Source organism: Papio anubis, chromosome 10 (genome assembly GCF_008728515.1).
Source record: "Papio anubis isolate 15944 chromosome 10, Panubis1.0, whole genome shotgun sequence".
NCBI classification, from domain to species: Eukaryota; Metazoa; Chordata; class Mammalia; order Primates; family Cercopithecidae; genus Papio; species Papio anubis.
Window position 1 is genome coordinate 84,205,017 of NC_044985.1, and position 12,936 is coordinate 84,217,952.

Genomic DNA, 12,936 nt, shown 5'->3' on the forward strand with positions numbered 1-12,936 from the left:
ACTTCAGCCTGGGTGACTGAGTGAGACCTTGTCGTAAGAAAGAGAAGGAGAGAGCAGGAGAGACGAGGGAGGGAAGGAAGAAAGGAAGGGATGGAAGGAAAGAAAGAATGAAGGAAGAAAGAGAAAGAAGAGCCATGTGCATTGAGGGATATAATTTTATTGTGTGTTTTTTTTTTAATAAAGTGGAAAATAACATCATCTTAAGGCTGAGTGAAAATCTCAGCTACCAAAAAGCTTTATTATACTTAGAGCTTGTTTGGAAGACAGATGATAGGAGTTGCCAATAAGTTTTTTGGCTTTTCTCCTAAAGAAGCACCTTGTTAGAGTTTTAGCCTCAAGCAAAAAAGCATCTTCAGACACCTGACTCTTTATGTATATATTGTCCATAAGAATGCCATTTCTAGGCTGGGAGCAGTGGCTCGTACCTATAATCCCAGCACTTTGGGAGGCTGAGGTGGGCGGATCACGAGGTCAAGAGATCGAGACCATCCTGGCCAACATGGTGAAACCTTGTCTCTACTAAAACTACAAAAATTAACTGGGCGTGGTGGTGTGTACCTGTAGTCCCAGCTACTCAGGAGGCTGAAACAGAATCACTTGAACCCGGGAGGTGGAGGTTGTAGTGAGCCAAGATCGTGCCACTGCACTCCAGCATGGCCACAGAGTGAGACTCTGTCTCAAAAAAAACAAAAAACAAAACAAAACAAAAGCCATTTTTACTTGTTTTTATCAAAGTTAATGAAGATCAAATATGAGGAAAGATAGAAGAAGGAAAAGATAGGAGCAACATAGAAAATGACCCAAGTTCAAATTTTCTAGATTTGAAGGAATCTTGGGTTCTATTTATTTGAAAGATCATTACCTAGAGGGAGAGAATTTTGCCTGGATCATGATGAAATATCATTAACTAGAGGAGGAAAATTCTGCCTGGATGCCCATGTGAAACCTGGTCATACACAGGCATACAATACCCTTTCATTTCCTTGTTGACGTGGGACTCCCATTGTTCCAATGTTGCCAGAAGACAGCTTCCAAAATCGACTTGAACCTTAGAAGTTAGACTCCAAAGCAAAAATGCTAGAGGGAGGGAAAGGTAATAAAAGCATTTTATTTTATTTTTCATTTTTTTTCACTTCTCAACTTGAGTGTAATTTGGTTTATTTCTCTGAAGGATTTCCTTCATCTCAGTAATTCACAACCACAACTGCACATTGAAATCAACCATCTGGGAATCTTTAAAAGATGTATGCCTGTGCCCCATTCCCAGAGACTCTGTCAGTTGGTTTGTGGTGCTGTGTGGGGCTTGAAATCTTAACACTCTCCTGGTGATTCTCAAAAGTGGCAACCACTGCCTTAAGTGAAGCTCAAAAGCAGTTGAGGCCCAACCTCACTACAACCCAGCCCTCGGAAGGGAGGTGCCTGGGATGAGAAGGGCTCTCAGGGGACTCTACTGCAATCTTAACACACAGACAAATCACCTGGGGATCTTGCTAGAATGCAGGCTCCAATTCACTAGGCCTGGGATGGGGCCCAAGATTCTGCATTTCTAACCCTTCCTGTGCTTCCAGGAGAGGATCGCCAAGTGTCACGGAACCCAGTGTGGCTTCTGCACACCCGGGATGGTGATGTCCATCTACACGCTGCTCAGGAACCACCCGGAGCCCACTCTGGATCAGTTAACTGATGCCCTTGGTGGTAGGTTATATGAGCATGCTTTTATTTTTTAATATTTATTTATTTATTTACTTAGAGACAGAGTCTCACTCTGTTGCCCAGGCTGGAGTGCAGTGGCACGATCTTGGCTCCACTGCAACCTCTGCCTCCCAGATTCAAGCGATTCTCATGCCTCAGCCTCCCTGCAGGCTTTTATTTTTTCACGATGATGATAATGATAACAACAGCTAATATTGGATACCTTTCATGTGCCACACACTGCATTAAATACTATTTGAAGATTATCTCATTTGATCCTCACAAAAAATTTATAAGACAGATACTATTGTTATCTCTATTTCATAAATGGAGAAACTGAGGTTTGGGGAGAGTGATTTGTTCAAAGTTACATCCCCAATAAGTGGAAGAGCTGGTTTGTTCAAATCAGGATTCAAACCAGACCCACACATTGCATTTGGCTGATGTATTTCTGAAGTCCCTTTTGTTTTTATAATCATTAAAAAGCCAGTTATTCATCAGCCCTTGGGAATAGTCCTGTTATCTCCACGTACTGCTCCGTCACCACTCTCCCTACTGGGTAAGTGGGTGCTTTCAGGACCATATTCAGCATCAGAGGGCTGCTGATGGATACAGCATAAAGTCAGAGACTGAGATCTCGATGCTTATTGCAAAGAACTGTCTCTATCCACCCTAGAGCGTTTTTGTCAAGTTCAAGAGCTCAGTGTGTATGTGGCGGAGGGATATCCTCGTCAACAAGATTCTAAACAAGTTTTTTAAGTGATGCCCTCTCAAGTCCTATTTCTGGTGAAGTTCTCCATGGCTGCGTTTGTCTTTGTCTCAGGCCTCCTGAAGACCTCCTTTCTCTGCTAGAGAAAATGAGCCTAAAGCTCATATGTACACTTACTCTGCAAAAATTTTCCAGTGAAAACCAAAACAAATGGACGTAGAAAGGAGAGACATTGCTCATAAACTGTCTTCTGCCTGATTTCCTGTAGATCTTATCATGAATTTGATTTCATGGCTGTTTATGATGTAAAAAAGTGATAAGGGGTTCTCAGATTTCAGGGTTCTTAGATCATACATGAGAATTTGTGGGTAATGAAGAATCCTGGGACCCACCCCTAGAGAGTTGGACTCAGTAATATTGTTTTTAAAATAAGACTTAAGGTTTAGGGGTGGAGGAGGAACACTGGACCACACTGTGAGAGAAACGCTGGCCTAATGATTTATTATAAATAAATAATGTGCCCAACTGCTTTCACAGTTCAATAACTACCTTTGCTGCCATATAATAACTTTGATCTTTCTATCGGCTGAAGCTTAGAGTGCTTTTTTTTTTTTCTCTTTTGTCACAGTAAGTGTTAAAAATGAGGGTTTTTTTCCCTTAGAAAAAGAAGTATAGCTTGCCATTTGCAACAACATGAATGAACCTGGAGGACATTCTGCTGAGTGAAATAAGCCAGGCACAGAAGAATAAATACTACATGATCCCACTTATATAAGGAATCTAAAGTAGTCAAACTCATAGAAGCAGAGAATAGAATGGTGGTTACCAGGGCCTGGGGAACGGGAAAATAAAGATGTATTAGTCAAAGGTAAAACGTTTCAGTTATGCAAAATGAGTAAGTCCTAGAGATACTGTACAGCATAATGCTTATAGTTAACATTGTACTGTATACTCAAACATTTGCTAAAAGGTCAGATGTTATAGTAATCACAAAATAAATGAATAAATAAATGGTGGGAGGGAACTTAGAGGTGATAGATATGTTTATAACATTGACTGTGGTGATGGTTTCATGGGTGTAAGACTTATCTCCAAATTTACCAAGTTGTACAACTTTTTGTATGTCAATAACAGCTCAATAAAATGGATTCTACTTTAAAAAAAAATATTAGGCTGGCCAAGCACAGTGGCTCATGCCTGTAATCCCAACATTTTGGGAGGCCGAGGTGGGTGGATCACCTGAGGTCAGGAATTTTGAGACCAGCCTGGCCAAAATGGTGAAACCCTATCTCTACTATCAATACAAAAATTAGCCTGACCTGGTGGTGCACACCTGTAGTCCCAGCTACTCAGGAGGCTGAGGCAAGAGAATTGCTTGAACCCAAGAGGTGGAAGCTGCAGCGAGCTGAGACTGCACCACTGCACCTGCAGCCTGGGTGACTGTCTCAAAAAAAAAAAATAAATAAATAAATAGTTTTAAAAATAAGGCTTAGCTCTTGAATGTGACTGTAGAGCAAGTTTTTGGCTTGAAATTACTGTGTTGTTTGAGCACCTGTCACAAGCAGAAGGCATAACAACTTTACAGGAGAAAGTACAAATACCTGAACTTTTAAAATCTGCCTCAACATTCTTAACGAAATATCCCAAGTCGCTGTTGAAAAGATCTGACTTTGTAGATTAGGTGGCCTAAAATGGCAAACAGAGCTTTCCTCTGTGATAGGGTCCTTATTTCCATCACACTCCTGGTAGACTGTGCCTCTATCTGGGTCACTTGGCTAACAGAGCTGTGTTTTTCTCCTTCAGGTAACCTGTGCCGTTGCACTGGATACAGGCCCATAATTGATGCATGCAAGACTTTCTGTGAAGTAAGTGGAAGGGACCACATGTTTGAGTATGCTTTCCCCTGTGAAACGAAATGGTAGGGATTGTCAGTGATTAGAGGGGCAGCATCGTGCTAATACACGGCTACTTCTTATCTCCAGGTTTCTAGCTGCTATTTGTTATTTGATCTTAAGCAGGGCACTTACCCTCATTCATTGAGCTTGCCTTGGTGGTCACATAATGAACACCCGAGCATTTTGACACACCGGCTGTGTGTCATTGCTTCCAGGAGGTCTTTCCTGACCTCTTTGCCTGGGTCAGGTACCCTGGCCCGGTGTTCCTATAGCCCTCTGCGAACATACGATGGGTATACACATGTCCCGTCACAGCTTTGGTCACAGTGTGGTGCAACTGATCATTTGCTATCCCATCTCTTCACCAGACTGTGGGCTGCTTCACAGAAGAGGCTGTATGTCTCCGGGTCCAGTCACCATACAGTCATTGAGTAGCTACTCAATATTTGTTGAATGAATAAATGAACAAACAAAGTTGAAATGAAGGATATAAGATTGCCCTTTGGCAGCCAAACAATGAATTCAGTATATCATAGATAAGAACAGTGATGACAATAACAATACCTATTAATATTTGTTATTAATATTTAAAATACCAATATTAACTAATCATTATTATCTGCTATTTAATGCTATGTGCCACACTTAGTTATAAGATCTTTATGTCTTTTAACTTATTTAGTAATCACTGCTATTCAAAATTTCCTATAAGCTGGGGTTTTTCATTAAAGTCGGTTTGAATATGTTTAAGTACAAATGGCTCTCTTTCATGGCATCTAACGATATTGATTCGCCATTACGTTTCAACTGGTAGTCACCTGCTTTATTTACTACTTAGTAGAATCAATAATAAATTCCTAGTGATTTGGTTTTTGTCCACTAGACTTCGGGCTGCTGTCAAAGTAAAGAAAATGGGGTTTGCTGTTTGGATCAAGGAATCAATGGATTGCCAGAATTCGAGGAAGGAAGTAAGGTCAGTGAAATGTAAAGCTTTCATAAGGCTTTCTCAGGACATGAACAGGAGCCAACATACTCTTAGGAAGAATAAATGGCTACCCAAGTTGACTAATTTGTGGTATGTCAACATTTGCCCTCTCCCATTCTCACTCCATCACTATAAAAAAAAATTATATCATAGCAACTTTGTCCTCATTCCAGATATTATTCCCATTTAAATAGTTATCTACAGGAGGGAAAACATGTTGGTTCCTTAGTGTCTCTTAGTTTTTAAAAGCATTTTCTCAAGTTATTTTTCACGGGTCAGAAGTAAAGTGGAGATGTCATGAAAATGAAAGAACAAGTAGAGCAAGTAGCTTCAGGAGAGGTTCAGGGAGCCGTTCTTGTTCCAGCTGTCCGCTGCTGCTGCCGCCTCTTCTACTGTCCCCAGACTGCAAAGAGAACGTGCAGGGAGTTGAGGCCTCCAGAGGCCCGTTGGCATCAGCACTGAGTTACTGATGACCGGGTTTGTGTTAGAGCCCTTGGTCTGGAGCTCAGGGATTGTGGCTGACTAGTGGACTTTTTTGTTGGTTTGCTGTATCTGACCATGTGTCTATATCTTTTGACCTTATTCCACAAAGGATTTTAAAGTTGCTCGATAACGGTAATTTCTGATACATTCTCTTTTTCAGACAAGTCCAAAACTCTTCGCAGAAGAGGAGTTTCTGCCATTGGATCCAACCCAGGAACTGATATTTCCTCCTGAGCTAATGGTAGGTAAAGCAATGTTGAGCTCATCCTAGAAGAATTCATGGTGAAATATCAGGAAGGATATTTGTTTATGGGTTCTCTCAAAAGCTGATTAGCAAATAAGTAAGGTCTAAAGAGTATGGACTGAGGAAGAGGAGGAGGAATGGGGCTGGGGTCACCATGGGGGACAGCTGAGTTGACTGTAAGAAGCAGCAGATAGCATCTATGAAATCGTGAAATCGCAATAGGTGTAGACATGTTTCCTACTTTCACTTTTGCTGAAGTTTATTCCTCCATAGAATGATTTAACAAGATTCAGCATGTTACTATATTTGCAAACATTAAAGTGATGTTCTTTGAGGCATAAGAGCACCAAAGGGAGACAGACGAAGCAATTCCCAGGAGTAAAGAACCGTTGTACTTTTATTCTGAATTCTAATTCCTTGTAAAGCTCTACTTTTAGGTCACTTTGTACTTTATTTTTTAGAAGATATGTACTTTCTCCTTCTGTTTCTACAATGCTAATGGTTGAGTGGAAACAGGTGGAGATGGCACCACTGGGTACCTTGAATCCCTGTTGCTTTTTCAATAGATAATGGCTGAGAAACAGCCGCAAAGGACCAGGGTGTTTGGCAGTGAGAGAATGATGTGGTTTTCCCCCGTGACCCTGAAGGAACTGCTGGAATTTAAATTCAAGTATCCCCAGGCCCCTGTCATCATGGGAAACACCTCTGTGGGTATGTAGAACCCCAGGATTTCTTATAGGGAAATTGAGGAAAAGGACTTGGGACAGGGCCAGAATGGGCCGGTAACTCCATATACATGTGTTCTCAGGAAAAGCAGTCTGAAATAGCATTTTTAATCATTTGGGCTAGACTTCCTGAGCATTGCTCAAGAGACTTTCTAACTATTATTAAGTAGATTCATCTTGCCTCTTATTGGAGCAGTGTGAAGAGTTGCACCCAAGGGGCTTGCTCCATAGCAAACTAGCAGCATCAGCTCCAGTGACAGCTGTCCTGTCTTTCCATTTGGGGACTAATCTGGGCCTCGAATTTGAAATTGCTCTTTGTTTCCTCTCTCACAGTGTCTCAATAAGTATAATATGTTTTACTTAAACAACCGCTACAGGGTCTTCCTGTTGCATCCAGTGTATGCTTAGCTTGAGGAGCAGCCCATAGAAATTCCCAGAAATAATTTTGAGTATGCAATATGGCCCGTTTCAAGGTTGACAATTCCAGAGTATTCCAAGTTTGATGAAAATCTATCCAGCCATTCTCTCTGTATATGATTTGGCAATAAACAGATGAATAAAAAAATACGTAATTTTTATATGTTTAAAGATATTAGTTTAATAATAATTTCAAATTTAAAAGGCAGTTAATTCCTTTATTCTAGTCTTATTATGATTTTTTTTATCCTTTAGGGCCTCAAATGAAATTTAAAGGCGTCTTTCACCCAGTTATAATTTCTCCTGATAGAATTGAAGAACTGAGTGTTGTAAACCATACACATAATGGTGAGTTCTTAAGTCCCTGTTTTCTTAGTTAAGATGCATTAATCAATTTATTTACCTTGCCCAGCAAACAGAAAAAGAATGATTCCTAATTATAATACACATAGAGATTCTCTTCTTATAAGAATGATATATTTGTTGGCCACATAGATGTCTTCTTTTTAGGAATGTCTGTTCATATCCTTTGCCCACTTTTTGATGGGGTTGTTTGTTTTTTCCTTATGAATTTATTTAAGTTCCTTGCAGATTCTGGGTATCAGTCCTTTGTCAATGGGTAGATTGCAAAATTTTTCTCGCATTCTGTAGGTTGCCTATTCACTTTGATCCTAGTCTCTTTTGCTATGCATAAACTCTTTAGTTTAATTAGATCCCATTTGTCAATTTTGGCTTTTGTTGCAATTTCTTTTAGTGTTTTAGTCATGAATTCTTTGCCCATGCCTATGTCCTGAATGGTATTGCCTAGGTTTTCTTTTAGGGTATTTATGGTTTTGGGTTTTACATTTAAATCATTAACCATCTTGAGTTGATTTTTGTATAAGGTGTAAGGAAGGGGTCCAGTTTCAGTTTTCTGCATATGGCTAGCCAGTTTTCCCAGCACCATTTATTAAATAGGGAATTCTTTCCCCAGTGCTTGTTTTTGAAGGGTTTGTAAAAGATCAGATGGTTGTAGATGTGTGGTTTTATTTCTAAGGTCTTTGTTCTATTCCATTGGTCTATATATTTGTTTTGGTACCAGTACCATGCTGTTTTGGTTACTGTAGTCTTGTAGTGTAGTTTGAAGTCAGATCATGTGATGCATCCAGCTTTGTTCTTTTTGCATAGGATTGTCTTGGCTATACAGGCTCTTTTTGGTTCCATATGAAATTTAAAGTAGTTTTTCCCTAATTCTGTGAAGAAAGTCAGTGGTAGCTTGGGAGGATAGCATTGAATCTATAAATTACTTTGGGTAGTATTCATGGTATTGATTCTTCCTATCCATGAGCATGGAATGTTTCTCCATTTGTTTGTGTCCTCTCTGATTTCTTTAAGTAGTGGTTGATAGTTCTTCCTTGTAAATTGTATTCCCAGGTATTTTATTCTCTTTGTAGCAATTGCGAATGGGAGTTCATTCATGATTTGGCTCTCCGCTTGTCTATTGTTGGTGTATAGGAATGCTTGTGATTTTTGCGCGTTGATTTTGTATCCTGAGACTTTGCTGAATTTGCATATCAGCTTAAGGAGTTTTTGGGCTGAGACGATGGGGTTTTCTAAATATATAATCATGTCATCTGCAAACAGAGACAATTTGACTCCATCTCTTCCTATTTGAATATCTTTATTTCTTTCTGTTACCTGATTGCACTGACCATAACTTCCAATACTGTGTTGAATAGGAGTGGTGAGAGAGGGCATCCTTATCTTGTGCCAGTTTTCAAAGGGAATCCTTCCAGCTTTTGCCCATTCAGTATGATATTGGCTATAGGTTTGTCACAAATAGCTCTTATTATTTTGAGATATGGTCCATCAATACCTAGTTTATTGAAAGTTTTTAACATGAGGTGATGTTGAATTTTATCAAAGGCCTTTTCTGCATCTATTGAGATAATCATGTGATTTTCATCACTGGTTCTATTTATGTGAGGGATTACATTTATGAATTTGCATATATTGAACCAGCTTTGCATCCCTGGGATGAAGCCAACATGATCGTGGTGGATAAGCTTTTTGATGTGCTGTTCATCATCACTGATCATTAGAGAAATGCAAATCAAAACCACAGTGAGATACCATCTCATGCCAGTCAGAATGGTGATTATTAAAAAGTCAGGAAACAATAAATGCTGGCAAGGCTATGGAGAAATAGTAATGCTTTTACACTGTTGGTGGGGGTATAAGTTAGTTCAACCATTGTGGAAAACAGTGTGGCAATTCCTCAAGGATCTAGAATCAGAAATAACATTTGACCCAGCAATCCCATTACTGAGTATATACCCGAGGGATTATAAATCATTCCACTATAAAGACACATGCACACTTATGTTTATTGCAGCACTATTTACAATAGCAAAGACTTGGAACCAACCCAAATGCACATCAATGATAGACTGGATAAAGAAAATGTGGCACATATACACCATGGAATACTATGCAGCCATAAAAAAGAATGAGATCATGTCCTTTGCAGGGACATGGATGAAGCTGGAAGCCATCATTCTCAGCAAACCAACACAGGAACAGAAAACCAAATACCACATGTTCTTACTTATAAGTGGAAGTTGAACAATGAGAACACATGGACACAGGGAGGGGAACAACACATACTGGGGCCTGTTAGTGGGTGGGGGGCAAGGGAAGGGAGAGCATTAGGACAAATACCTAATGCATGCAAGGCTTAAAACCTAGATGACAGGTTGATAGGTGCAGCAAACCACCATAGCACATGTATACCTATGTAACAAACCTGCACATTCTGCACATGTATCCCAGAACTTAAAGTAAAATAAAATAAAAAGAAAATGGGGACAGAAAGCATTAAAAAAAAAAAAAAAAAAGAATGATAACATTCTGGAGGAAGACTCAGAGAATAATTCTCTAAAGTTAATCTAAATACTAGTTGTCTGAATAGTTCAATTTTTACCGAAAAACTTCTGTCTGCAATATCAGAGAAATATAAAAACTATTCAATGAAGGATACAGTGCTAAGTGCTGGACAGAAGATAAAACTGGATATAACACAGTCTTTGCTCTTCAAAACCACAGTAGCAAGTTTATGTATTAAACAGCTTACAGACTGGTTTTTCTATTCCTGTGGAGGAAATTGATTTAATGGCAATGATGAGAAACAATAGAAATGTGGATTTGGAGTACAGCCTCTGAAATCTAACTCTTGACAATGGCATATATTAGCTGTCAGATCTTAGGCAAGTTACTTAACTCTCAGTTTCTTCATCTGTGAAATGGGGCTATTAATATCTCATAGGTATGTTCAGATTTAAGGAGATTATCTAAAGCATTCAACATAATACTTGATAGAGTGAGTGTTCAAAGAATTCAGCCTTCATTACCTCCATCACCACCACTTACATCACTAGTACCACCTCTACCATTACCCCCACCTTCATCACCATCACCACACCACCCCCTTACTGCTATCCCTACCACCACCGCCTCACCACTACTTGCATTACCACCATTACCTTCAACATCATCACTACCCATCACCACCATCACCAATAAGCAGGGCAGCATGTATCCAGTATAAAGATTCTATGTCTGTAGCTTTGGTCTAATGGACATGTTCAGGTCAGCAGTGATCACACTGTGTTATTTACAAATGACTTCATTTCAGGACTCACCCTTGGTGCTGGTCTCAGCCTAGCCCAGGTGAAGGACATTTTGGCTGATGTAGTCCAGAAGCTTCCAGAGGAGAAGACACAGACATACCATGCTCTCCTGAAGCATTTGGGAACTCTGGCTGGGTCCCAGATCAGGAACATGGCTGTATGTATCTGATGACAGTAAACTCTGGTAGGCATCCCTTGGTGACACTCCCTGATGAATCATGACATTTTCATTCTTTTGGAACAGACAAAAAAAAAAAAAAAAAATTAGTTATCCAAAGTCGTACTTAATCCTTATTTTAGCACTTGCGTTTTTATGATTATATAACTGAAATGAAACTAACTCATTATTTTAAAAAGTCTTTAGGGGGACACATCATTAGCAGGCATCCAGATTCAGATCTGAATCCCATCCTGGCTGTGGGTAACTGTACCCTCAACTTGCTATCAAAAGGTAAGTGACAGCCCTGACTTGGAGATTATTAAGCTGTTTCTCTACCCCTTTTTCTCTCTGGGGAGGCAGGAAGTCCAGTCTTGAAAATGACTTTTCCCTATAATATCAATAATTTTCTCTGCTTTTCTGGATACTGGAAATGTTGTGAGTCTTGTCTTAATAGCACAGGCTTTCTTCCCTTGTGTCTTTCTGGTGCTTTTTTCTCATACTGGTCACCCTACACTGGACATGTTTGTGTTGGTTAATGTCCGGGTGTAATCTGACTATTGCTGAGAACTACATGCTATTGAGAACTATTGGGTCCCTCTGTTGAAGACATTCTCCAGGTGGCACAGGAGTGTTGCGGCACCCATATTGTGCTTTGAGCTCATACTTAATTTATCATTGATGGAAACATACAGGTCTTTTTCAGGTGAACAATGATTGGACCTCATTCTATATTTATTTACTTGATTTTTGTTCTTGAAACTAAGTCCACAACATCTAATTTATTGCTTCTTCCAACTTGCTTGAAAATTATTAGGAAGTTCTAATTGGTCCTCTATAAATTTGTGGGGTTTTTGTTTCATTAAAAAATATGGACTGGTTTTCTATCATCTGCATTGTTAAATACTTACTCTTCATATCATTTAAACCACAAAGCTATCTTTTTTTTTCTTTTTTCTTTTTTTTTGAAATGGAGTCTCGCTCTGTCGCCCAGTCTGAAGTGCAGTGGCACGATCTTGGCTCACTGCAACCTCTACCTCCTGGGTTCAAGCAATTCTCCTGCCTCAGCCTCCTGAGTAGCTGGGACTGCAGGCACGCACCACCATGCCCAGCTAATTTTTGTGTTTTTAATAGAGACATGGTTTCACTGTGTTGGCTAGGCTGGTCTTGAACTGACGTCAGGTGATCCACCCACCTCTGCCTCCCAAAGTATTGGGATTACAGGCATGAGCCACTATGCTTGGTCGCAAAACTATCTTAAAGAGGAAGATTTACATTCAGGGTTTTCAATTTAAGTAACATCCCCTTAAAAAGTCATACTATGAGAAACAGGTTTTGTGATGTGAATATAGACATCAAAAGCTTCTTAGCTTTCATTATTTTGTTATAGTTTTAAACTCTTCCTAATATACTGATTAAAGAACTAAAATTCTTCAGGTGTTGGAATGAGATATAAAAAAGTAAGATAACACCTCACTAGTATACAAATTTATTAAAGATAATTTCTTATTCATGACTGTACCTAGTGGGGTTCCTGGTTATAAACAATAAATATTTGTTGACTGACTTGATCAGAATATCAAAAGAGATATGAATATTTACTCCCTACTTGTAAAGCTTTAAGTGAATTGTGTTGTCAGGAAGAGGACTGCTAAGGTTCTATTCTACCTGAAACTCTGGGCTACTCTGTGAGATCTTTTTATCTATTTTTTAAATTTATTTTTTATTTAAAAACATTTTTTTTAGGCAGAGTCTCACTTTGTCATCCAGGCTGGAGTACAGTGGCATGACCTCAGCCCACTGCAACCTCTCCCTCCCAGGTTCAAGTGATTTTCCTGCTTCAGCTTCCTGAGTAGCTGGGACTACAGGGGTGCACAACCACGCCCAGCTAATTTGTTTGTATTTTTAATAGAGAAGGGGTTTCACCATGTTGGCCAGGCTGGTCTCAAACTCCTGACCTC

At 39.5% G+C, this 12,936-nt stretch overlaps 1 protein-coding gene across 2 annotated transcripts in view; it reads left to right on the forward strand.

The window, feature by feature from the left end:
* Positions 1 to 12,936, forward strand: part of AOX1 (aldehyde oxidase 1) — an 87,996-nt gene that overhangs the window by 13,946 nt on the left and 61,114 nt on the right. For both annotated transcript variants that reach the window (XM_003907783.4, NM_001302102.1), the window contains 8 exon segments: positions 1,569 to 1,695; positions 4,205 to 4,266; positions 5,180 to 5,269; positions 5,925 to 6,005; positions 6,575 to 6,719; positions 7,406 to 7,498; positions 10,824 to 10,975; positions 11,176 to 11,269. In XM_003907783.4, the coding sequence (XP_003907832.1) occupies positions 1,569 to 1,695; positions 4,205 to 4,266; positions 5,180 to 5,269; positions 5,925 to 6,005; positions 6,575 to 6,719; positions 7,406 to 7,498; positions 10,824 to 10,975; positions 11,176 to 11,269 (844 nt within the window).